This window comes from Egretta garzetta, unplaced genomic scaffold (assembly GCF_000687185.1).
Source record: "Egretta garzetta isolate BGI_Z169 unplaced genomic scaffold, ASM68718v1 scaffold512, whole genome shotgun sequence".
NCBI lineage: Eukaryota > Metazoa > Chordata > Aves > Pelecaniformes > Ardeidae > Egretta > Egretta garzetta.
Genome location: NW_009258953.1, coordinates 387,847 through 414,093, shown reverse-complemented (window position 1 = coordinate 414,093; position 26,247 = coordinate 387,847). Strand labels below are relative to the sequence as shown.

Sequence of the window (26,247 nt, the reverse complement as noted above, 5' to 3'; positions counted from 1 at the left end):
ACAGGCTTTGAATAAAATATTTCCAGCACCAGCTCTTTAATAGTCATTGTCATTTGAATAGTAATTGTTAAATAATTTACAAGTGTTTTTCATAAATCTTACAGTACTTTATTACTAAGCAGACATTTTCCTTCTGTTTTAATACCAGCAAAATTAAATAGATGCTTTCAGTTTGGTCCTTTATGAACAAAATATGGAAAATTTTGCCTCACTCTTTTCTCTGAATCACATTATCAATTCTACTAGTCAGTCATGACTGTGCTGAAAGAGGTGTTTAGTAAGAAAACTTGGTTGCTTAGCAATGAACATCATGAGAATTAAAATTTTAAAGCTGCAGTATATGTATTTCTGAGTTATCAATTTCTGATTTGAAGATATTATAATAGCTTTATTTTTTCCTCGTAAGTGTGTGTTCATATTCAGCTGTCTGGAGAGAATGTAACTTGTACTAAACAAACACTAAAATTTCAGCAATTGTTTATGATCTCTGAGATGAGATTTTATTCCATCTGAGAAAATTTTGAGGCACAGTGACTCATTTCTCAATTTTATAGTTATCAGTAAAATCAAGTATTACTCACATTACTTATGTTTTTTAATGTTTTTTCTAGTTTTGCTTGTAAGTGGATTTTTTTCTTTTTAAATTTAGCCCTATGTGATAACTCCTTAATGCATCTATGCTAACTTTAAAAAGTGTACAGTATAAGTAATAACAAAAAAAAGTGGAAAATTATCTGCAAGGATATTATGCAAGGATAGTTCTGTAAACTATTAGTTTACATTATTATTAGTAATTAATTACATTAATTAGTGGGTTTTTTTTCCAGTAACCTTTCTCTGTGCACGTAAGGGCAAAGTGAGCCTAAAGACAATGAGATGATAGAGAATTTGTAACGGATCACCTGTTCCTTCCAGAAATAGAGCTCAACTAAGATATTCCTGTGCAAAGACTTCGCCGAAAAGCTGTAATTTTATTCTATGTGATGTGGGAATTGCTTGCACTAGATTAAATGTAATCCATAGTTCACTCTTGTACTATTCAGTCTGATACTACCATGATACAGATACATTGTGTTTGCAGGCTAAGTTTGTATGCAAAGTTGAGATTACCCCTTTGTCTCTTCGCTTCATCCTCCTCCTTCCATCCTTCCTTCTTCTATAAAGGGTCCCAGAGTCTCATCACTGTTTCCTTTCAGTCTTTATTCTATACCACATTATTGGGGAGTTAATTCATATGGCTTGAACTGTTTATTTGCTTCACAAATTTTTCATCTACAGATCTTCTCTCCTTTTGCTCAAACTTCTGTCTTGAATAGAATTTTACAGTTCTCCCTAAATGTTCAGCTTCTAATTTAAACTGAAAATGGCTTGAAACACTGCTTTCATTTCTCCTGGATACGCGGAACGGAAATCTAGGAGTCCTCTTAGACTAGGCTATCTTCTTAGACCCATGCAGCCAGGCCTGAGATTTCTCAATGTTATGGCCAGGGAGATGGCTGAGATAGTCTTTCCGTTTCTGTTAATCCACCAAAACATTTATCCAGGTTCTCACTTAATACTGAGATCCTTTCATAAGCTGCTTGTTTTGGGAGGGGTGGTGTGTGTGCGCATGTGTATGTATAAATTCCCTTAGTGTGCCTGCAAAATACTGCCTTTTAAAGGTGTCTGGACAAACAGTGAACTGAAACAATACCAACATGGTTCATGTAGTTTTTCTGATATTCCAGTTATTGCTTGTTTAATTCATCCATAGCCTGTCTTCATAATTCCAGGCTGAAATTTTCTTCTGGGCAGAATTAGAATAGAATTGGAACTGATCAAGGTCCCCAGGTACAGCTGTACTACCACTGCTGGATAATATAAATCAGAAAGAAAAGAAATTAAATTCTTCATTATGGTCAGTACTCTGCAAGATGACGTGTCTGAATTTCTGAGAAGTGCAGTGTGGAAAAACAAACAAACTATACTATGGCAGCTTTGAAGTTTTTTTAGTCTAAATGCCAGTGAGTTAATTGCATACATGTGTTGCTGCTGATTGGAAGTTCATCTCTGAGATGTGGCACTGATTGTGGTTGGTTTTACATGTATCAAAGAAATTATGAACTTTGTCACTTAAAGTGGGAAGCAGGAGGAAGATTAATAACCAGGAGTTGTTTTCATATCGATGTGGAAAAATGTGAACTACCAAGTGATCTTTTATTAAAAAAAGAAAAAAAAAAAGTTTATATTTTTGCACATAATTCCTTTTAGTCTATGTGTATACAAATTATGCATATTATATACAGGCTATGACTTCAAAGTTGGCATATTATCTTTGTTCCATCTCTTTTGTTGTAGAAAAATTTAGTGGTGACATGGCCGATTCAAAAAATTAATCATGTGGGACCTGATGCCATTGTTAGAAAAGAAGCTGAATATATGTGGCTTTAGCTGTTTCCTTTAAAAAACATGGAAGTTTGAAGGCTTAAGTGCACCACATGAAATGCATGCTTTGTACAGCTACTAGTAACAAAGATAGGCTTGTAACTTAGTAATAAAGGTATATTAATTCAGATGTTAAAAATGAAAAAATACAATGCAAAGAACTTTATTAAATCCTTTCTTAGAAGAGTTTAAAGGCAAAATTACAATGTTTGGAGAAAACATGTATTTGAGAGAAATGCATGTAATATTCAAGTAATATTAATATTTAAGAACTGTGGTGTAAATGGTACTATGTATATTAAGAGGTCAGTACTAGATTTAGCTTTTGCTGTTTGAACCTTTTCTAACCTTTTATTTATTATGATGCTAGAATATAATTTGATTGTCCTCTCAGTTGTGGTTCATTCAGCTGCATGGAAAACATTCTGAAATAAATAATTGGAAAAAATTACTTAGAAAGCTCAAGTAGCGAAAATGTAGATATTTATATACACATAATAATAAAAAATGCGTCTTGTCTGAAGTGTTTGAAATACACTGTTACAGTGCATGATAAAAAGCTTGTTTCCACAACCAAGCATGAGGTCTCAATGGCAGGCAAGGGAACCTCAATAACACAGTTGGAGAAATGGTGGCCCAGCGCAGGCTTCTCCAGGGGCTGTCATAGGAGAGACATCAGTCGTGTGCTCTGGAGGTGACACCCATCGCAATGAGCTTACTAATGGTAGAGGCTGCCTGGACCATCTCAAAACCTGGTTGGGACACAGTTTGGGGATGCAACGCAAGAGCATTCTGTGATTGCATATGGCTTGGGCAGTCTGGGGGAGGAACCAAAGGCATTGTAGGTGTCAGGAAAGAGAATGGAGGTTTCAAGATGACTTGTGAAGGAATCACCATGGGAAAATAAATGGATAAGGGTATAAAAGGGACAGGTTGTGAGTAAAGGGGTTGTTGTTCAGTATGCTTGTCACGAACCTGGTCAGCACAGTCTGTCCTGTCTTCACATTAAACACCATTTCTAACTTTTTATGGGCAAAGGGCGCTCTAAGGACCTGTGTGTCTGTGGTGCAAGCACACGGAGGATATACATGCTCGTGCATGATCGCTAGCAAATATCAAGCTGAGCTAGCTGGCTAGAAGTAAGTAGCTAGGAAGCTGTGTATATCTCTGGAGTGAAACAACTGAAAGAGCTGGTTACTGGAGGGACCAGCAGGTCCAGGCCAACTGCTGGAGAGACTGTGGGGTCTGGGAGGGTGAACTGAGAGGGCTGGTTTTGGGTGTGTGTGTCTGTGGAGGATGTAACAAGGGAGACTGAAGGAGCAGAGGCACCACCAGCATTGCTGATGGGCTCAGCTTTGGCCAGCGATGAGTCCATCTTGGAGCCAGCTGAAACTGGCTCTGTCCGACACAGGGGCAGCTCCTGGTATCTTCTCACAGAAGCCACCCCTGCAGCCCCTGCTATCAAAATCTTGCCATGCAAACCCAATATATATGTATTTCCCACTAAAGACCATCGTCTTTATCAGCCGGAGACGGGAGCAAGTTGAGGCCACTGGTACTGCTTGTGTTTGTGGGAGTGCCGAGTGCTCATGCCTGCGTACATCTGTGTGCCTGGCCATGTGTGTGTACTGTACTTATGTGTAACCTGGGGTTACTTGCTTAGCCTTGCTAATGGCTGGAACTGGGGGTATGCAGCTGCTCAGGGTTTCCTGAACAGAAACCATAGTTACTTGGTACGTGTATTTGACAAGTGATACTTAACAATCTATGAGCAGCATGGGAAGCAGGAAGCAATGCTAGCAACTATAAATGTGTTGTAAAATTCTTAATTAGGTTAGGCTTCAATGGCAACAGATAACAGTGAAGCAAAGAACTCAGCCAAAGAGGTACTGAGGGGAAGGCAAGACAACCTGCTTAGGAAAAGCATCGTTAAAAAATCTCAAACTTGCTCAAAAATGTATCAACAATTGTAAGAGTAGTAAAAAATGGAGGACTTGGACTTGACTTAATGTCAAGATAAAATGTTAATCTTGTTCCGATGAGAAGGTGCAAGGGCACAAGGTGAAAGAGCAGCGGCTACAACTCTTCCCTGGGCCCTTCTTGCATTTGAGGTAGCAAGAAATACTGACCAGATTCTATCATTTGTTCTTCATTTCCTGGCAGCATCAAGCTTCTTTTAAAGGAACTTCAGAAGTTCCTACTTACAGTTTTTAATCAGCAATTTCTTTAGTTTGACTGTTGACATTTATCCTTCCCCAAAAGTAAGATGTTATTTTGACAAGAAGATAGTTTGATCATAGTCAGATCTAAATAATCCTGAATTAAAAACATATTTAAAATACAAATTTAATTTCAATAACCATTTCTATCACTACTGCTGGCATACTCACTTCTGTCACGCTTTCAAAGAAAGCGGCCCAGATACAATCGGTGTTAGGAAGCAGTATTTCAGATCTAGAAGGACTGTCCTCTGCCAGTCCTGTGCTATGGTTTACTATTCTTTGGTCGCTAGTGATAGATTGGTGGGTCTGTTATGAAAGCTCACTCTATGGAAACACCCACTTCAATGACTCACCTTGGAGTTTCTTGCCTTGCTTTTCATTCATGTCAGCCTTTGGTTGAAAGCCACTAACTAGGGAAATTTTAGCTGTCTCAACCCTTTCTTGCATAGCAATGGAAAATACTTGGTCTGTGATGTAATGATCACCATTATGTTTCAAGTATTTGAGATGGGAATTAAAAATCCTCTAAAAAAGAAACAAATGTCTAGTTATCTTCAAAACTAAATCACAGTGTTTTATAAAAATCTCCTCTTCATATCCATCTACGATCTTACGATGAAAACACTAACAGTCAAAAGGTCCTGTCTGTACCAGCTGTAGTCATTTCTACCAAGATATATCACAGATCTTCCACAAAAATATTACAATTGTAGACATTGTAACTTCTGGAAAAGTAAGGAGGTTTTCCCCGTTTTCTTTAAACACCCAGCACACAAAGCCGATTTCTGAAGAGGCCACTTTGGTCGAATAGTTTAGATAACCTGTTAACATCAACTGTCATACCGACTGAAAAAGAGGCAGGCAGTCTCCAGAGCCCATCTCTACAACCTGTATGCTTTCGTACAAAGAGCTCCTAGGAAAAAAGTCAGCTTGCACCGAAGCCTCTCCACACTTAGCCAGTCGCTCTATCTGTGCAGTTTAACTGTTCTGCTGCATGCACAGACTTGGGACATTGTAGGATTTGGTCCCAAATGCATAAGGTTAAGATTCTCAAACAATGAAGGTCATCTCATTGTTGGGTCAGGAGCACCAAAACAAAAAATCCAACAACAAAACCCACCATCAACTACCTATAGCCCCACAATTATGACTCTAGATTTACTATGTGTGTTCACAGACTATGGTCCAGACTCTTGTCCCTGAGCAAGCCAGCTCTCAACAGTGAGAAAAAGCACAGCTACAGAAACTGATTACTACCTGACCTCGAATTGCAGTTGTGTTTTTTTAAAATAAATTTGCAGTCCTATTCTGGAACCCAGGATCACTACAATACAGCTGGTATCTCTTTTCAGTCAGTTAGTATTTTGATCTAACAAGCCTGTCAGTCATTGCCTTTGTCAATGCCAGCAATCCAGTACCACCACTCTGAAAAGGCTCAGATGCCCTCTTCTTGGAAAGCTGGGGTTTCTGCTCTGTACCACTCTATGTCTGAAGCCGTACTTGGTCTCAGTTTATTTCTGACTTCCAGTTAAGTACCTCTACTTGCTATCACTACCTCTCCACAGACAGTGTAGCAAGCATTCAGTATATTATCCCCTCTTAGTGGGCCACATGGCTCTCCTTCAAATAAAGGACTCCTCTATTATGTAGGCCTATTGGGGAAATGAGTTTTCTGTATGTTCAAAGCATTTAAACTCAGTGAGTTGAATTCACCACCTATTGTTACAACTGTTTCCTTTATGATAAATTGCTTATAGGATGTAAAATAACAGAAAACTAGAGATAGGTATGTGGAATTGGAACAATGCAACGAAATGGTGAAATCAACAAGTGTGGAAGTAACAGTGATAGTGTTACCCAGATTATTTTATTACTATAAAAAAGATCATAGTCTCTTTGAGTCCAGATGATTTAATTCCCAGTTGGGAAGGAACATATTTTGCTTGCAGTTTAAATTAATATTTAAGTGTTTATAAGGGAATGTAAATTTGGTCTTCTAAAAATTGGTTTAAATGGGTTACTTCTGGAAAATGTTTTGTTGAAGTAAAACCAATGGAGAAATAAATTTGAATGACAACTTGGGAAAAAGAATAGAGATCTTTAAACTTGGACCAACAGAATCACACTGTTCTTTGTCCAGTGCCAAAGCAGTACAGTGTCATAAATTTGAAAAAATGAGTCTTACCACAGGTATTGTAAAGTGTTCCTTAGTTGCAGTATTTTGTAAGCTGAGGGTGCAGTGTGCTGATAACCTGTTCTTTTGATCTTCTATAATTATTTTTTATATCCTTTGTTTTAGTATTGGCAAGGTACAAGGCTATACATGAGACCTAATTAAAATCCATTCCAGTTTAAGCCGATTAATACACCTATGTTGACAAGTACTTGGGTTGTAAATATACTGCTCTTAGTGCTATGTGAGAGAAAATCACCTCAAATGAACATAGGTAGTACTGTAATAATAATGATATCTAAGTATTTGGAGGGATAGTCTTTGAATGCATATTATTAAGGAATAGCAAGCATCTAAATCTAACCTAACTGAAGTCTAACTCAAACCTAACTAATCAACATTGGAATTTCCATTCAAATGCAAGGAAACTGTGGTTTTATTCCATGTTACGTAACAGACTAAGAATATGGTGGTTCTTTGTTAAAAAACAGTGTTGGTCGACTCAAAACTTGGCCTTTTAGTGTTTGTTGTTTTTTTTTTTTTAATATATAAATGATTAGCATTTTCTTTCATTGGCTTGCTTTCTAAGGAAACTAGGCTTTTGAACAGCCCTTTCTGCATGTGTGTGTTTGTGTTTGCATGTATGTACATCACAAAAAGAGCATGAACAAGTGAGTCATTATGTTTGGAGTAATTTTGAGACCATTAATGATTACTGGTCAAGCTAGCCACCTTTGCTATGTACTTTTCTTGCTTACTTAAGAACCACACAGTGTAGCTGACAATCTTGCTGTTCATATTCATCAAAAGAAATTGTCACTGGGACCGTGTTTCACATGATATGAGAACTAGGACTATATTTTAGAATATTTTATTTTTTTCTTCTAAACATTTTTTTCTTCCACTGTATAGTTAATGATAGGAGTAATTTCCTCTTAGCCACTCTTAAGAGGTCACAAGTGAATTGAACAGAATATGAAAGATCTTTATCCCCAAAGCAAATAAGCACACAAATAAATGAAACTTCAATCAAGATATTTGCCTAAAATTGCTCATTTGTAAACATACATATTCTTAAAAGACCTACCTTTAGTAGGTAGGTACTTTCCAGTACCACTGGAAACGCGGGTTGAAGTTAATTTTATTCTGGATATATATCTGCCATCTCCACCAGTATGTAAATTTACCACAGCCAAGTGAGATGTATAACTAAAGAGCATAAATTAAAGTGCAGTCTTGTAGAATGTTACTGTTTGGCCTGTTTAAGGTAATTATAGATAACTGTGTAAATGTTTCACAGATTATTAATCTTTGTTTCACTTTGAGACAATTCTAGGTTTTGGTTTTGTTGGTGTTTTTAGGCCAATAGGGACCTGTCTTAGAGATCCTTTGACGTTTTTATGGTTTTGATTATCAAATTTTATCACTCTTCTAGACCTGTTTTTCTCAGAAACACTCAAATAGGACAGAAAACCACCATTTAATGTAAGAAAATAGTCAAGGAAGAAAGCTTTCTGAGATGAGAGGATGAGAGGAAACGGCCTCAAGTTGCATCAGGGGAGGTTTCAATTAGATATTAGGAAAAATTTTTTTACTGAAAGACTGGTGAAGCATTGGAATGGAGTCACCATCCCTGGAGGCGTTCAAAAAACATCTGGATGTGGCACTTTGGGACATGGTTTAATAGGCATGGTGGTGTTGGGTTGATGGTTGGACTTGATGATCTTGGAGGTCTTTTCCAACCTTAATGATTCTATGATTGATATATTGGGGCTATGATTTTCAGCTTCTTATTATCTAAAAATGAAAAGATATGGAAACACAGAATGAATAAGCTTTGACTTATGTGCACACCGGTGGTTCTTTCATTTTTCTTTAGCTTATAATGCTTTGTAAAATGTCCATACTGTTTTTCAGGAAAAAAAAAAGATCGGTTTTTCATTTTAAAGATTAGAATGTAAGATTTTGGGTTTATGTTTATTATATTTGTTTTACATCACTAAATTAATATATTCATGCATGTCACCATTCCTGTTGTTGCTCTCTTGATTTCAGTATCTACTGAACGTTGTCCTGTAGGAAGATTTAAAGTTCTATTTTTAGGAAGAAAAACAAATCATAAAATGAACAGTGTCAGAGGTGCTGCTCTTCTAGCTACACTAGACACAACTTTCCCCCCAAGACAGATTCCAATACTTATTTTTAGTCCCTAGTTTTGGCATTACTGTACATCAAGGGAGTTACACTGCTGTACATTAAGGGAGTATTTCTCCTATTATTTGCTGGTTTGGTAGACCACTGTAATTAAACAAGAGCCACTGTGGTCTCTTAGGGAGATAGGAATCAGATTTTTAAAAAGCTTTTGAATAAAAGTGTATTTGATAATGTCCTATTCATAAATAATTCATGTACTTGGTTGAGTGCTTATGCTCTTTTGAGGAAAACTTTGTTGTCTTTTAATGCTTGCTCCATAGCCTGAAGGAGTGGAAGAGACCTGAGAGGAGGGGTGGTTGGTTTTTTAGAGGGGGTGTGGGTTTTTTGTTTGGTGTTTTTTTTTCTTCTTTTTTTTTTTTTTTTCTTTTTGGATGCATGAGGAGCTTACTAGGAAAGGACATTTGTGACCAATCTCTGTTCCAGTGCCAAAGTCGTGCCTATTTTGTGTCACAAAAATTCTTAGAGGAATCCTGGGAAAGAGCTTTTCATGCATCCTGCAGTTCATATCTACAGCATTTGTCAGAACACTAAGGTAACTGGCTATACTGTTAAAAGCAAAGGTATACTGGAAAACTGGTGTCAATGCTAGGTCTTTCTTCTGTGATTGCTGTTTAAATCCAGAATCATGCTTCTCATGCATCTTCCGACTACATCTTTGCTGACAGAAGTCTCTGTAGTACATCTACAGTAGATGTAGCTTTAAAACTGTGCTCTTTAAAAAGTTCGGTACTTTGTCATTTTCCTATCCTTCAGTCTTTCTTCTCTTTGTCTAGTTACATCTAGAAGAGGTGACTTTAACAAAAGTGAGATTTAGCAAAATGAGGAAGTGGATTTAAAATAAATGGTTTCTTCAAGACCATTACATCATTATTTTTTGCTACTCACACTGGATCCTGCATTCTCAAGTTTGCTGTTTTACAGGAGAGAAGAAAGTGGGACTTACCCCTTTGTAACAGTAGGCCTCTAGCTAATTACTTTGGTAATCAATTTTCTCCAATTACCTGCATTTATATCTAGGTCTTAGTTTACCATTTTATCCAAAACATGCACTGCTGTAGGTGCAATTCCTTTTAAAAACTGTTTTTCAAAGGCTCTGTGACATCAGTTCAGCCCTTCATAGGTCACTTTAGTCTTCTAGTTTGTCAGACCTCTCACTAGAATTCCTTGAACAGTTTTTCATCTGTTATCAGACAAGAATTATGATTATCTATCCTGACTTCCTGTCAAAATGCAGTAATATCCATCCTTGATTTTGGAATTTTCAGTACAGTAGGTACAGTAAACAGAGCACAAGATAATTGTCATCTAGAACCTTTGTGCGTCTTGTTATTGACCTTTATATGTCTAGCAGGCAGCTTGTGGTAAATTTAACTTGTTGTCTCTGCTAGTAAACTTACTGAAAGAGAATGAAATGGTTTATGTTAAATTTGATGCATACTGGAACTCCACACAGTTGTTCCTGATGTAGATGGGCTGTTCCTGCAGTAGAAGGCTGTAAAGACAGGTTTCTTGTGAAAGTGGTGGGTCACCCTTTTCTGTTTTATTATCTTTAAGTATTACTGAGATGGGCCATTAATTCCAACTGTAAGTTTATTGTGTGGGAAGTGTAATTTTTTTTGTACATAGAGTAACTGGGGGAGGGAAAGATAGGTTTAAAGAGACAACATAGTTATATGCTTTATTATGATCAATTTTTACACAGAAATATGGATGACTAGGGACCTCTACTGACTTGTAAACAGAATCATTGTAGTTGAGTATTTTGCAGAATTTGTCAAAAGCTAATTTTTTTTTTTTTTTTTTTGAAGGAACTTCATGTTGGTGTTGTTTATGCCAGAACATAGTAAGCAAGGCAAATTAACTGCAGCCTTGTGTAAACTTTTAGTTGGCCAACAAGATGCAATTGAAAGAGAACTGAGCTCTCTGGCTGGAAGCTGAACGTGATGACGGCCTGGTCTATGGTAGGGAAGCTGAAAATGGAGAAGAGGTACTCCAGAGAAGACAGAAATGTGGAACAAGATGCTGGGGAATGCAGTGCTGAATCTGAGGAATGGACGAGCTCAGAAAGTGAACCTGAGCAACCATACTTCAGAAGCAGCTGTAGCAATACTCAGTGGAGAGAAAAGGAGGTTTCCACTAAACCACATCGGCCACTCTGTCGGTCCCCTTGTTTGGATCGCCCAAGTTTTTCACAGAGCAGTATCACACAAGACTTGAAACTAGATGAATGCAAAACAAATTTGGACAAGGAATACCAAGCTAAAATGGATTTTGCTTTAAAGCTTGGGTATGCGGGAGATCAGATCCAGGCTGTATTGAATAAATTGGGAGCAGATGCACTCATCAATGATGTTCTGGCAGAGCTTGTGAGACTTGGCAACAAAAGTGAATCAGAGGGACAAAGCAGTGCCAGCAGTACCACTAGTACTCTGGTGCCAAGAGGCCCTTGCCCAAAGGAAATAGCAAGCCCTGAATTGTCACTTGAAGATGAAGTTGTGGATAACAGTGATAACTTGAGGCCAATTGTCATTGATGGAAGCAATGTGGCTATGAGGTGGGTCTCCTTGTCATGACATTTGAAAAGAATAAATCACTAAAATATTTATGAGAAAAATCAATATTGATGGCAAAGTAATTTAAAGTCGTGTAGTATATTTACACTGATAAGACATGTTTTTTACAGACTCTTTAGTCCAGGCTCCAGGCTTTTAATTATGCTGTTACTCCTTTATATGTAATCTATTTTCCAATTCCCCTCCCCGCCTTTTCAAACCAATTTCTCCCTCAGATCTTCTGTTCTAGCAATCTAGCTGTGGTGTGCTTTTATGTGGATGGGTTTAATTTTTTGAAGTCCTTGAACAATGTTAAAAATTGTCTTTCTTTAATGTCCAGAGGCAACCAAATAGGGGAGGGAAACTTCGTTCTTTCTGAAATGACATGCAGTGTATGCTGATGATATGCAGTGGACTTCAGGGTATTTGAGCTCCTGCTGATGAAGCCTGCTCAGAATTCAAAGTAATTTAGCTGTGTTAGTGCAGGGATATGCATGAGCTAAACATGCTGACGTGTGTACACACATGCACTTGGCTGCGTGGGTCACCATTAACTCGAGATGTCTGTCACATGCCACTTTTGAGCATGTCTGCAGAGTACGCAGTTCAGCTAGCCAATGTTTTCTTTATCATGGAGAAAGTATGATTTTCTGTGAGGGAATTCTTTAAACAGTCTGTTCAGTGACCAGTGATACCAAGATTCCTTCAGGTAGTGTTTGCGCAATAGATTTCCTCTAGTATTAGCTTTCCGTTCTAGAAGAATTTGTGATCTTATTTTTTTTTCAATGTATTAAGAAAATTCAGATTTTTATACGTGTATTGAGTACTCTGAGTTCTGAAATACATAAACTCCCCAAATTCCAGTGCTAAGTTGAGGTTACATCAATCTGAAACATGTTTCTTTAAAGCAGTGTCATCAATATTGGATTTAACTTTTTTCTTCCCTTTCTTAATGTGCCTGTTGAATTTACAGTCTCTCTACTGCTTGAGTTACTCCTGAGCGTAATGTGGCAGCAACTGGAGAAAAGTGTGTGTGTGCCCTTACTGTTGAATAGCTTAGAACTGATGCTCTATTTATAGAAACCAGAGAGTATCTGAAGTTGGAAGGGATATATAAGGATCAGTGAGTCTAACTCATAACTAAATGCATATGCATCTGAAAATTTGAAAGAGTATTAAATTCTGTAAAATCTGGAATGTACAAAAGTCTAAAGAAAAATGCTTTAGCAACATGGTGGCTTCTGTATTCATTATTAAAGTTGCAATAATTTGGACTATGCTGGTGGTCCACAGGCCTTAGTTATTCAGGTGGTATCAGATCCGTCTCCCTTTGGTCTGGTTCAGTGTTACTTTATGTAGCATTTTGAGCCCAGGAAGAGCATGCATCTCACAAAGGTCCAGGAATCTGTGGTTGTGTTCTATAATAACAACAGCAACATTGAAGTAAAATTTTGAATTATAATCCACAGAATAATGCTAAAGACAATTCTAATAAGATGCAAATCTCTTAGTTGTGCAGCATCTGCTCTACAGACTGAGAATATCTGAAATTGCAAGGGTTATACACTTCTCATGCTTAAAAATGCTGCAGTTATTGATGATGCAAATGGAGGCCTTGCCTTTGTGGTAAAATGAGTATGTTGTAACTAAAAGGTGGCTATATATGAAAAATGGAACCATTTCTGTTTTCAGTACTGAAATTTCCTTGAAGTAAACAGTTTTGGGGGATGCTACACAGAACTAACAGCTTGGAACAGGATGGTGCAGCAGCTGGATGCCACTGTGTACAGTCAAATGCCAGCTGCTTTAAGTACAGTGAGTTATTCCTCAGATTATAGAGTGCCACAGGCCAACTGCATGGACTGCCCACATGCTTCAGGGCTGCTGTAGCAGAGTCCTTCCTCTCCTGTGTTTTCTGCCCAGCACTGCTACCTAAGCTCTCGTGGTTTTTTTCCAATAGAGTGTGTCATTGGTGTGCATCGTCTCTCTTGCCCTTACAGCATTCTGTAACCCTCCCCCACCTGGCCACTCAACCACTTTTTCATGGTGAGGATCTCACTCCTCAATACGGCATCGCTGATGTGATTCAGTTAGCACCTTTTGAAACAATGGAATTATTTTAAACTAATTTTCTTCACAAATTAATATAGAAGTCTTTTCAGAAACAATAACTGGTAGGTGCAAAACTAACTGGGCAGGATGGCTCCTATCACAATTGATGAAAAATTGCAGCTGTGTTGATAAAGCTGGGGGGGGGGGAGGAATGGAATTAATACATTTTGAAGAGTGTCCATCAAGGAGCATAGCACTGGCTTACTAGCCTACCCTCTTCAAATGCAATTTTGCAAGTAGTTCACTCTGGTAGCCAAACTGAAGTGTAACAAACAGGGTTGGTTTTGTTTGTTTGTTTTTTTAGTAAAAAAGGCAGACTATTTTTTTTTTCTCAAGTAGTTACAATATTAACTGAAAAGAACCAGAACCTCTAGTTTTATTACTCAATTATATGGTGCAGCAGTAAGATATGCATTCTGTTTTTCAGACAAATAAAATGTTGGCTTGAATCTGAATGTGAAATCCAGCCATAATGCTGGGATAGTGAAAATTCACTGTTTCTAGAGTTTTAAGTAGCAGTGCTGCTGTAATCTGATGGCTGAATAGCTCTGGACAATTGTCTTTTTCCAATTATGTAAGCTGGTCTAATAAAAAGGTTTACCTGTCTTTACAGACTGTGTCCTTAGACCATGGCAGCTTTAGAATAAAAACAAAAACACCACCACAACAAAAATGAAACCCAAATGTAACTTTTGTCCTTGCTGTTTCTAAAACTTTTGCATGTTCTTCAGCCATGGGAATAAAGAAGGATTTTCCTGTCGGGGAATTCAACTAGCTGTTGATTGGTTTCTGGAAAAAGGACATAAAGATATCACTGTCTTTGTACCTGCATGGAGAAAAGAACAGTCTCGACCTGATGCACCAATTACAGGTAACAGATCAAGATTTTATTTGACCACATGTTTAAAAAGAAAAAAGAAGTATTGCATTAAGTCACAACCGTGTCATCTTTCTGATGGATTCTACATACTGGGCTGTGGATGGGATGTTGCACAATGATGTTGCACTCAGCTGTTTGTTTGAAAACACAACAATTTAACTAGTGAGGAAATAAGCATTTAAGTATCTGCACCTGTAAACAGTGCTGGTTTTTTGTAACATTTCAACACTTGAGAAGTAGTAGTCATAATTTTCCCATCAGCAGGCATTGTTAAGCATATAGGAACTGATTCTTAGTTGCTGGGTGAGTCTAAAGTAAGTAATAAGAGGCCAGGGACTCATTTAGTAGGATTATGTTGAACACTGAAGAGGCGGGATGTATTCTGACACATCAAAAGTACTTGCGTTTTACTCTAGGCTAACCAGAGGGCTACTGTAATACAGTGACGACTGAGTTCTTGATGTGTTCAGGATGACTGAGTAAAGGTTGTTTATAAAGGAGTAGAGTGGTTATGAAGCTTAAATATTGGATATCTACCCAGTGCTTCGAAACCTCAGGAATAAAAAGGCACTCTGCATCGGGGTGTTTTTTAATAATGAGTTGTGTATATGAACATGATTACAAAATACTTTGCCAGAAAAGAGGACAAGAAGTTTTCATGTTTCAAAGGCTGCATTTCTTTCTTTTAAAACTTTTTAAAAAGCTGCTCAACTAAAACTATTTTACAGATCAAGAAATCTTACGTAAATTGGAGAAAGAAAAAATTCTTGTTTTCACCCCATCTCGAAGAGTTCAGGGAAGAAGAGTAGTTTGCTATGATGATCGATTCATAGTAAAGCTTGCGTTCGACTCGGATGGCATCATTGTATCAAATGACAACTATCGTGATCTTCAAAATGAAAAACCAGAATGGAAGAAGTTCATAGAGGAGCGGCTGCTAATGTATTCTTTTGTGAATGACAAGTATGGTTTTTTTCTTCAGAAGTAAGGGAATTTGCTAGTTCAGAACCCTCAGTAAAAACTGAAATGCACGTTTCATCTCTTCCCCCTTAGATTTATGCCTCCTGATGATCCCTTAGGACGCCATGGTCCAAGCCTTGAAAATTTCTTAAGAAAAAGGCCAGTTATTCCTGAACATAAGAAACAACCGTGTCCTTATGGTAAGTGCCTAAGTCAGATTGATTTGTATTCAAAGGTAGGTGAAGCAAGCAATTAATTAACATCTTGTCATTACTGGGGGGGGAAAAAAGAGGGCCATTTTTCATGTTGCCATCTAAGCACTACATCTATTTTTATACCCTCCATACACGTTAATAAAAACATTGTAGCAGGAAATTAGGGACTACCAGATATACCTTCTAGATAACATAGCTTTTTGCTATTTTCTTCTGGTTGGTATTCAAAGAAATTCGTAACTATACAAACTGTGTTAGAGCTGTTTTGTTTTATAAAGCATGGAGTATGTTCTCAGGATTGAAATCGTGAGCCAGTAGGAAGAAGAGTGATGTGTCTTGCCCTTGATGCAGTGATATACATGGATGCAGACAGCGAAGTGTGACTGCCTGTATAGATGAGAGATATATAATTATTCCTTAGGGTGTTGATATAGAAATATTACTGTTGAGAAGTGGTGAAAGATATAAAGAAAAAACGTAGCAACTGGTGGTATTGATTAGGTTTTGGTTTAATTTAACCTGAAAACACTTTTCTTCCAGGTAAAAAGTGCACCTATGGGCACAAATGTAAATATTACCACCCAGAACGGGCAAACCAGCCTCAAAGGTCAGTAGCGGATGAGCTTCGAATAAGTGCCAAATTATCTGCTGTGAAAACTATGAGTGAGGGAGCCTTGGCCAAATGTGGCACAGGGCCATCCAGCTCCAAAGGAGAAATCAGTTCTGAAGTGAAACGCATTGCCCCAAAACGCCAGTCAGATCCAAGCATTAGATCAGTAGCTGTGGAGCCTGAGGAAAAGTTATCAGTAGCCCGGAAGTCTGAGGCCAGCTCTGTCCCGTCTCTGGTTTCTGCATTAAGTGTACCAACGCTCCCTCCACCAAAAAGCCATGCAGCTGGTGCATTAAATACTCGTTCTGCAAGCAGTCCGGTGCCAGGTTCCTCACAGTTCATGCATCAGAAATCCTCACTGGAACATATGTCCAGTGTGCAATATCCTCCTATACTAGTCACCAATAGCCATGGTGCCTCAGTTAGCTATACTGACCAGTATCCCAAATATGAATCATTGGGGGACCATGGCTATTATTCCTTACTCAGTGATTTCTCTAACTTGAGCATAAGTAGTATCCGTAACACAGATTATTACGGGGCTGATATGGACCAGGGGATGTATTCTAGAAACTCAAGCCCCTGTCCTGACAATTGCTTAAGCCATACAAGTAATGATTCTTATTCCTCTTACAATGACTTGTATCTGGGTGTAGCAGATGCCAGTCCAGAAGACAATGTGAAGATCCACAGACTGCCATCGCAAAATCGTCTTCAGCCTTTTTCCCATGGTTACCATGAAGCCTTAAATAGAGTTCAGAGTTATGGAACTGAAGAGCCTAAGCACTCCCTTCGCAAACAGTCAGTTTCCCACTTAGGCCTACATGCCCAGCATCCAGTTGTTGGAGCACGGTCCAGTTGTCCAGGAGAATACCCTGTGCCTCAAAATGTTCATCCATCAACTGCACAACCAAGCCGTGCCTTGGTCATGACAAGAATGGACAGCATTTCTGACTCACGGCTTTATGAAAGTAACCCTACAAGGCAGAGAAGACCACCACTCTGTCGAGAGCAGCATGCTAGCTGGGATCCATTACCATGTGCATCGGACTCATACACTTACCACTCGTACCCATTGAGTAACAACCTCATGCAGCCATGTTATGAACCTGTAATGGTAAGAAGCATGCCTGAGAAGATGGAGCAACTCTGGAGGAATCCCTGGATTGGGATATGTGGTGAGCCACGGGAACCACATATCATCCCAGAACATCAGTATCAAACATACAAGAACCTCTGCAATATTTTCCCTCCAAGCATTGTCCTTTCTGTGATGGAAAAGAATCCCCACATGACAGATGCACAACAGCTGGCAGCTATGATTGTTGCCAAATTAAGAACAGGGCGTTAAAGCATTACAGCCTCTTTTGGATAAATGAAACTGCACAGCATATAGGACCTGGAGGAAAATTTAAATGAAGATGGAAGGGTCCAATCTGTTGTAAATATTTTCTACTAAGCCAATGTAAAATTCTGTACACAGTAGCAATCTCATATATATATATATGTGTATATATATATATATATATATGCTGAGGCAGTATATGAGTCGATTGTATTGTAAATTTTAAGATTTTAAATATAGGGATTTTTAATAGTATTTTACAGGAAATGCATACCTTGCTGCATGGATAGCTCATTAAGAACTACAATGTCACGTTCAGTGTCTCAAAGCTGTTACTACAAAATATTGTTAACAATTATATTGCATGTATTAGTGTACACTTTCAATTTCCTTATAAATACGTAATTGGCTTTCTAAAAGTATGCTCTATACACAGCCACCTGGCTTTTAGGGTTTCAGCTTTGTCATTTGACACTGCCTACTGGCATGTTAAATATTGAAGAAAAAGTAAACTTGACAAAAATTAAAATACTCAATTTGTAAAAGGAAAAACTGATCTCATCTTTGGAATGTCAGTATTGTTGTTGGCACTTAAATTTCAAAACTGTTCCCCAAGAGTTTGAGTATCTATCTGTTACATTGTCCAATACTTGGGCTCAATCCAACAGAAGCCAAATACGGACCAAAGCATTAAGGAGTGTGAAGGCCTGAGCGCCATTCAGTAAGCGAAACCAAGTTTAACTGTAGCAGCTCTCTTCAGAAGCACCTCTCAACGGCGTGGTAAGCAGCTGCTGGCCACAGGACTAGACAAGCTGAAGGTAAAGTGTCAGTTTTATGTGATTGGATTGCTCAGCCTGGCACAGTGGAAGCAGGATGTTAACATGAAAGTTCATCAGTAACTACAGCCCTTCCTCTGGGGGCAAGAGTGGTGTTTGAGTGAACCTAACATTCACGATGGCTGTACATGATCAACTTGGGGGGTGGGGGGCGGAGGCTGCTTCTTGAAAAGAGGTGCTACAGTTTGCGTTTGTGGCAAAGCTGGCCTGGTTTTTGCTCTTCAGATCCACGCAAAGGTGTGCATTTGCCTCATGAAGGCTTTTAGAGTTCCTGTTTCAATAGGTGAGATAATTTTGTGTGGCATTGTTTGCGCAATTGGTATCTTGCTCAGGGTGGGAACCTTTGTAGCTAAATGTCTCCAAAAGAGGCGTTTATTGTTTTTTAAGCTGCACTGACTGGACGCCCTTTTTTGAATCCATTGTATATTTCAGCATTTCGAACCATTACTAACTCGATACATCTCGAGCTAGGACTTGTTGACTTCTACTGTAGTTTTTTTCATGAAAGTTGAGAAGGCCTGGTTTATGGCCTTTTGTTTCTTCATGAGAAGGTGTGACACTGCCTAAATGTTTCTTACTGTGAAACACACGGAACGTGAGGCTGCAGTCAGGGTTGTTTCTGGTGTTTTGATAATGGCTTGCATGCTGCTTTCTAGTTATCTGTTTGCCTGAGGAACAAAGTTATAGCATTTCCTCCACTTGTGTTACTGTAATGGTTGGTTTGATTCCAAATATCTTGTGGGCTCTTTATCATGTGCAAAATATGTTCCTGTCATATAAAAAAAAAAAACCAACAACTAAACAAAAAACCACCAACCCACCAACAAACCACAATTACAGATGCAACTACAGTTAATTTACTGATATTTGATAACCATATCATTTCACAGAGGATAAATATTCTTGTGTTGGTAGAGGTAACGTATATGATGACCATGTCATTATGTATTTAAAATGAATTAACTTGAAGGTGATTCTGTATTTAGACTTTGTGTTTAAAAATAACTTCAGTTTTAATTAGTTGGTTATCATCTCTGTTGATGGGAAAAAAAAAATCTTCAGACATTTATAATAGTTGGGGAAAACAGATTTACCTCTCGATCACTTTTCAGAAACATTTCTTACTAACTAGCATTTTATATTTTTAATTTGCAATTAATTCTTATTCTCTTCTCTTGCATGGTATAAGCAGCTGAGAGCAATGCCTCAAATAACCAGAAATGACCTTTTGTTTGTTGATACAAATTGTATCTCTTTTTCTTGATTGTATAAAAACTGTGTATTTAAAAAAAAAAAAAAAAAAACTCTAGATGAACTTCAGTATTACATTTTCACCACAATGTTTGTGACACCATGTGTCACAGGGAAGTAGCCCATTGAGTAATTATGGATCTTTTTTATTTGAAATGGGCACTTGTAGTTTATAGACAAACAAGGACAACTTTTCAGAACCAGTTTATTATGTGCACAGATACTGTGTGTACACCTCAGAGCATCACATGGTTATCTTTAGTCTATTTATTAAGCAGATACATTCTTGCACTAAACTTTATGTAAAAATGTTGCTGTTAACTCATCTGCATGTGTTTAAAATGTAACTAGAATTGCTGTAGACCCTGCTTTATTCTTAACGGATTAATTTATAAATTATTTAGGTATAAAATGAAGTTTATTGTGCACTCATGTTTTCCATCTTGCATGGAATTAAATATTTGTATGTAGAAAAATGTTTGTTCCATTTTCCTCCAATTACAAAGATAAGCTATTTTAAGAGGGGTTTAGTAGGTGTTTTTGATGTTTTCTAATGTGGAAAACTGAGCAGAAATTTCTGTATGAAGTGTCGGGTGGTTTAGGGAGATACTCATTTTTGTAGGCTTTGTCTAGTCATTTTAATTTTCACTAACTTTTGTTTTACTGATAGATAAATTCCTTTTTAAACAATGGGAATGCTGCGCCAATACAAACCCAGCATATGATTTCCCTAAGCTGTTTTGAAGGCAAATTGTCTTTTCCTAAGCAGCTATTGGCATCCATCATGCACCGTCACAGAAGCGGCAGCGTAGCCTTGTGGAAGTAATTTTCAAATTTTGTGCTAGTTTAGACCTCCTTAGAGGTTATGAAACTTTTGTATGTGATGTAGTCTTTCCTAACCAACTACTTTCAGTGATAATTCAGTCATCCACATCTGTTTTCAGGTATGTTTACAAGCCACTTCAAAACACACATTCATTCATCTTCAGCGCATAAGCTTAGATTTCTTCTTACATGGAAGAGTTGATCTAATTAACACCTGATCACAACTGTCTATATTGTAAATATGAGACTTTGTATAAATGCTCTTTTTGAGAGCATAGTATTTAAATGTTTTTAAAACTGTAAGAGAACTGTTCTAGAAACTATATTTTAATAAAATCCATGAAATTACAATTCTAGATGAGGGGGGGGAAAAAAAAAAAAGTAAAGTCCTTGCCTACTGCAATCAGCCAGAGTTAAGCAGTGGACTTCAGTGCTTTACTGGGGCCAGAGTGTTCTCTGGGAGTTCTGATCTACTGATCTTTCATCTCTAGCTATATTACGTTCACATAATTTGTCACTTAAAAGTGTATAACCTTAAATTTATGAATCAAAAATCAAATGCTTTATGGGATGCCAGTCTAAGTTATTTATTGTTTTTTGTAAGAATTACATGTCAGTAATATATTAAATTGTACATATAAATGATTTCACTACTGTTAGTCCTGTTGTTGTTGTACCAAGCTGCAGTAGTTGGCTTTATTCATTTGTAGAATTAAACATTACTGTTTAATTGTTGTAAAATTTTATAAATATCTTTGGGTTTTTTTGGTTGACCCAAATATAATGTAAGTCTTAATGACAAAATGAGTGAAAATGGATGTTGAGCTGGAGTGTGGTATTCGTAAATCTCTGTAGTAATGAGCGTGCACTGCTCCAGTTGCTGCTGCATGTAGTTCATTCACTAGTGTGAGTCTGTTTGCTTTTGTAAAAATGCTTTAACTGTAAACTTAAATAGAAGGTGTGGGTATGGTTGCTTGGAACAAGCAGAAGGATCCTCATCAAAAACAAAAACCAAAAAAAACACCAAACCCAAAACATCTAGCTAGGTGAGTTCCCCACTGCATACTTTTAATGCCAATTGTGAATTTTGGCATCTTGAAATTCTTAATAATTAAGTCAGAACATGCAAAAAATCTGTTGAAATAATTCAGTTAAAAAATACCTGGTGACATGCATGGATTCTGATGATGTACACCAAACCACAGGGATGTGTTTTGACTGTAGTAATTTTTAAAACTCCACACTGAAGAGAGGGAGCACGAGTCATTTCTGTGCAGCTTTGCTCCACAGAGTTGAAACACTACTTCATCTTGACCTGCCACAGGTTTACCTGAAGCATTAGTGCACAGGACTCAGCGTAGTCAGCGCGTTAGATCTGTCACTGTTATTTCCATGGTGAGAGTTCAGCTTTAAGACTCCTCTTCTGTACCCATAGCCTGTCTGCTGACAGAGCCCGTATCAGCTCTATTTCTTGCAATATTTCAACTGGAAAAATACAAGTGCACCGTCATGTAAAATTATTCTCATGCCAGTGTTTGGTTAGCCTTTGAAGAGCCATTATACAGTATCTATGGTTTTGGTCTGTGGTATTTAAAGTTTGTAAATGTATTAAAAGACCCCCCCCCCCCCCCCGTAAAAGGTTTGCACAATTATTTAATAATATGAAATGTTATACTTTATATATATAAAAAATTTGCTTATTTAATAAAACTGAGAGCCATTGGAATATTTGTTTCTAGCTTTTTATTTGGTAAATCTCTTTTGGTGAGAGCCTCAAAAAGCTGTCCAAATTATTTCTCAGTATTTTTAGCTGATTTACTAAAAAATACGTAGCTTCTGAAATCCTACATCATGCTCAGATTTTCCATCTATGCTTAAAGCTGTGAAGGAACAGGACAAGAGTTTTCTTTAAAAAGCAGAGAAAAGGTACCATTAGGTGCTGCTGTCTTGCCAGAACAACATCCTTCATCAGTCTCTGTATTACACAGATTTTCTTTTGCTATTTAAACACTTAATGATTTCCCTTACTCTAGGGGAGGTGATACAATCTCATTTTTTATTATCATTGCTTTGGCTCAAACTACTTTAACTCGGGGTGGGGGGGGGGAAGGTAAAACTAACAAAAGGAAAATGATACACAAAGATCATCGCTCTCTGGAATGTCCCAAACTTCTCACCGTTACGACATTTGCTCTCACAATGGCCCAGAACCAGGTGATTGAGAAGATAGCACAAACCCAATCAAAATCAATAAAATACCTGTATTACAAAATTGCTTTTTCCTAAGCCGTGGAGCCAGGCCTCAACTTCCTCAGCAATTCCAATTTGCATGATGTATTCCATACAGTCCCAGATTTATCTCCAATCCTCTCTATAGCTCCCCTTTGGAGATGTTTTTTCAGTGAAAATCTGTCTGGAGAGATGAATTTATGGGGAGAAAGCCATCTCAAGAACCCTAACTAATGCAAAGGAAAAAAAAAAAAATTTAGGAATACATCAACATTGCCTTTCCTATCCCCACTGAGTATGCTTCTAGCAAAAAAAGTAATCAGCATGTTGAAAACAAATTTTACCAAGTAAACTTTTACCAAAGGGAAAAAAAATTTACGCAGCGTAATTTTTTGGCAGGATCACCCTTTCCTTTTTGCAGTTACATTTGCATCGACAGACCTCAGAAGTACCAGATACAGTAACTGTTTACTGACTTGCTTTTTACATCATCTGAACCAGCTGGCTTTAACTGTTAAGGCTATTGATGCATTTATTATGTATTACTCATAGTAATGTTGTCATTTCCCAGGTTCTTGGGAAAGTAGCTACAAAATTGTTCCTCCTGTGAATTAATCAGATTAAACAAAGACCAAGTTTCATAATCCTGAACCGAGCAATACATAACTGTCCAGGTTTTATGCTTCTGTTGCTTTAGTAGAAGCCCCTTCACTTTTTAAAAAATCAAAACATGTATGTCTCTTTTCTCTAACCATTCCCAACTTTTCCCACCTTCCCACACACACACTTTGTTTCAAGCCTGCTCCCCCCTTCCCCCAGCTCCCAGTAATACTCCATTTAAAATTCATGCCATTACTACGGCTTCTCCTCAAGTATTATTTCCATTCTTTTTTTAAACCATCTGGCAGTTTTGTGCTTTTCTTCAAGTCATCCACAGCACCGGATTCCACTGTTCTACTTGACTCTGCAATTACATCAGAGACCATTATTTTTATTCCTTAGTTCACTAGGTGGGTGATGGCAGACACACAGGGCAGAAACTACAGCTGAAGCATGTGATTTGACCACGTAAACCTTTACCAAAGGGGGACAAAGGTTACATATAGCACAGTATTTGACAGCATCACACTTTCCTTTTTGAACTGTTAGCTTATTTGCATTGGCAGACCTCAGGAAGTACCAAACACAATAATTTAAGTAATTTAATACTCTACCGAATACAGAAATAAAAGAACAAATCCTCTTCAGTCAAAATTTCCTAAATAACCTTGGGGAACTGCTGGGTAAAAGGAGAAACTTCTTTTGCATTAGCACTGCTTGTTTTTAGGAGAAGGAAATGTGCAATGTATCTTCCATTTTAAACAACTTGTGGCTGTCTGGTAAAGAGTAACTGCAGCAGAACGGGATGACAAAAAATTGAAAGAAAGAAATAATACTGACATTATGGACATTTAGCCAAGTCTTTACTCAAGAGCCAGCCCAAAGCAGCCACGAAGTTGCTGTTCTAAACTTGCAATTCAGTCCTACCCAATGTACTGCTAAAGCTCTGTGTCCCTTTTTGTGTCACTTTCTGCAGAACGTTAGCACATAATGTCAGCAGTATCTCTACAGAACTAAAAAGACTCCATTTCACAATGGTGCACTGACACCTTCCTATTCCTGTTTAGTTTGTAAATACTCCAAATTATTAGACTGGCTCAGAGAAGGGCTCTGTCTTACTATCTAGCGGTGCACTCCAACAAATTCTTACTGAGTCCTGCAATACATACATGCTTAAACTCCTATTTTTTGACAGGCAATTAGAAGCCTCCAGTTTCCAAGAACCTTTAATACTGGTAAAGAAAACTGAATTTAAGAAAAACTATCTGGAAGCCCCTTTTCTCAACAAGTTTCCAACAAAGTACTCAGCAAGTTCCCAACATCAGCAAAATCATGCACACAAATAACATCAAGCAGAAAATTGTAATTAAAAAGAGACAGTAGTGGCCTTAAGACTATGACTTGAAAAAAATGGTGAGAAAAAAAATTCTTGAAGATATCTATGCACTACAGCACACTCAGCCGTGCTGTACCTAGGCTTGATCCCTGAGGCTTCACGTGAAATCCTAGCTAGGTGAAAATGGTAGCACAATCTTATCCTGGCAAAACCACACAAACTCAGACAGGACAACATTAGAGTCACTCAAATAGGAAGGGCTCAATGCTTTGGCCAACGAGGACCAGAGGACACTTTCCACAATACCTGAGTGAAAAAGGAAAAACAGAATCCAGAAAGAAGGTTGGCCTTCAGTCGGTTGTGTTTATTAACCATGAAAATATTAAGGAACACTGAGGGATTCTGAAGTACTCTTAACTGTATTTGGCAAACATCAGCTAGAGCTAAAAATTCATGACAGTGGCTAAGCAAGACAGCAAGACAATGGTTACTACACATGGAACTTAAAACACACCACCTGTATAAAATATTGATTTTACACAGTAAAAATCAGACCAGTAAATCTTCACCAAAAAAAAAAAAAAAAATCCTGGCGTGGCTATTTCCCCATCAGCATTACTAGTTCTTCCATGCCACTTATCTTGTGCAATACTGAGAGCTGCGGAACACTCTGCTGTCTTAGAAGAGCTGAAGGCCACTTTTTATTTTATGGAAGTCATTCTGGGTCCATAACAGTCCTCCTGTCACAGGAATAGTCAGTTCTGCAGAGCTGTGAGGAGGGGAGAAATAAAGCATGTAAGCACTGAACCGATTTAGAAGCTCACATCACCAAAGGAATTTTGATAGCACTTTAAACTTGTTAACAAGTTTTATTTCCAAAACAAAATGTCATTTCTCATTTTCAGCTCTGAACATTTAGCTGCTGGAATGTCCTAAGTTTTTAATCAGTTTGTTCGAGAGAGGCAACAGTCCTGAGGCGCCAAAGCGCAAACCAAGGGACAGGTTACTAACAGTTGTGAGGGAGACCTGACTTTGGAAGTAACCACAGAACAATTTTCATCTGAACCATCACCTGTCCTTTGCAGCTAGGAATACAAGCTCATGGGGTGAAATGCAGCAAGCAGCTGACATGAAAACCGTCACAAGTTACGCATGACAATGCCCATACATCCTCCATGTGGGAACTAGCCGTTCCGATGACTTTACGAAGAAGTCACAGGAACTAGTGCCTTTACAGAAGTTCTTGTCTGGTGACACCCACAGTCCGCTAAGTAATTCAAATTGTAGAAGGTGGCTCACGCAAACAGGCATAAAATCCCTTTTCATTGCAGAAGTTACCCATTTAGGGCCGAGTCCTAGGCGGTCTCCCAAACAATGGCCCATTTACATGGCTGGCTAACACAGCATACAAAGGAACAAGTAAGATTTTACATAGTGTTCCCAGACACAAGGCACTGTCAAAC

General features: G+C 37.9%; 2 protein-coding genes across 10 annotated transcripts in view; one reads left to right on the top strand and one right to left on the bottom strand.

Moving 5' to 3' along the window:
• The first annotated feature begins 9,455 nt into the window (after nucleotides 1-9,455).
• Nucleotides 9,456-20,983, top strand: ZC3H12B (zinc finger CCCH-type containing 12B). Of its 2 annotated transcripts, XM_035890124.1 has the most exons (6): nucleotides 9,456-9,565; nucleotides 10,842-11,587; nucleotides 14,429-14,568; nucleotides 15,306-15,540; nucleotides 15,631-15,737; nucleotides 16,293-20,983. In XM_035890124.1, exons 2-6 carry the CDS (start codon nucleotides 10,977-10,979, stop codon nucleotides 17,711-17,713), a joined length of 2,514 nt encoding a protein of 837 aa, XP_035746017.1. In that variant the 5' UTR covers nucleotides 9,456-9,565; nucleotides 10,842-10,976; the 3' UTR covers nucleotides 17,714-20,983. The 2 variants fall into 2 exon arrangements, with proteins under 2 accessions (XP_035746017.1, XP_009632815.1); XM_009634520.2 differs by lacking the exon at nucleotides 9,456-9,565 and having other exon boundaries at nucleotides 10,751-11,587.
• Nucleotides 17,386-26,247, bottom strand: part of LAS1L (LAS1 like ribosome biogenesis factor) — a 35,499-nt gene continuing 26,637 nt past the window's right edge. Inside the window, exons 13-15 of one of the 8 annotated variants that reach the window (XM_035890125.1) lie at nucleotides 22,879-25,553; nucleotides 21,782-22,104; nucleotides 17,386-17,471 (exon numbers count right to left, since the gene is read on the bottom strand). In XM_035890125.1, the coding sequence (XP_035746018.1) occupies nucleotides 25,463-25,553 (91 nt within the window). In that variant the 3' untranslated portion in view covers nucleotides 17,386-17,471; nucleotides 21,782-22,104; nucleotides 22,879-25,462. Of the gene's footprint in view, nucleotides 17,472-19,246; nucleotides 19,313-21,073; nucleotides 22,105-22,878; nucleotides 25,554-26,247 lie in introns of those variants that run through there. The other 7 variants (XM_035890128.1, XM_035890126.1, XM_035890127.1 and 4 more) reach the window with 7 other exon arrangements.

What these genes read in the sequence shown, in the direction of transcription:
- ZC3H12B (XM_035890124.1), top strand. Translation starts at nt 10,977, where the DNA reads ATGACGGCCTGGTCTATGGTAGGGAAGCTGAAAATGGAGAAGAGGTAC. An exon ending in TATTCTTTTGTGAATGACAA is followed by an intron (nt 15,541 to 15,630) that starts GTATGGTTTTTT and finishes CTTCCCCCTTAG; the next exon opens with ATTTATGCCTCCTGATGATC. An exon ending in GAAACAACCGTGTCCTTATG is followed by an intron (nt 15,738 to 16,292) that starts GTAAGTGCCTAA and finishes CTTTTCTTCCAG; the next exon opens with GTAAAAAGTGCACCTATGGG.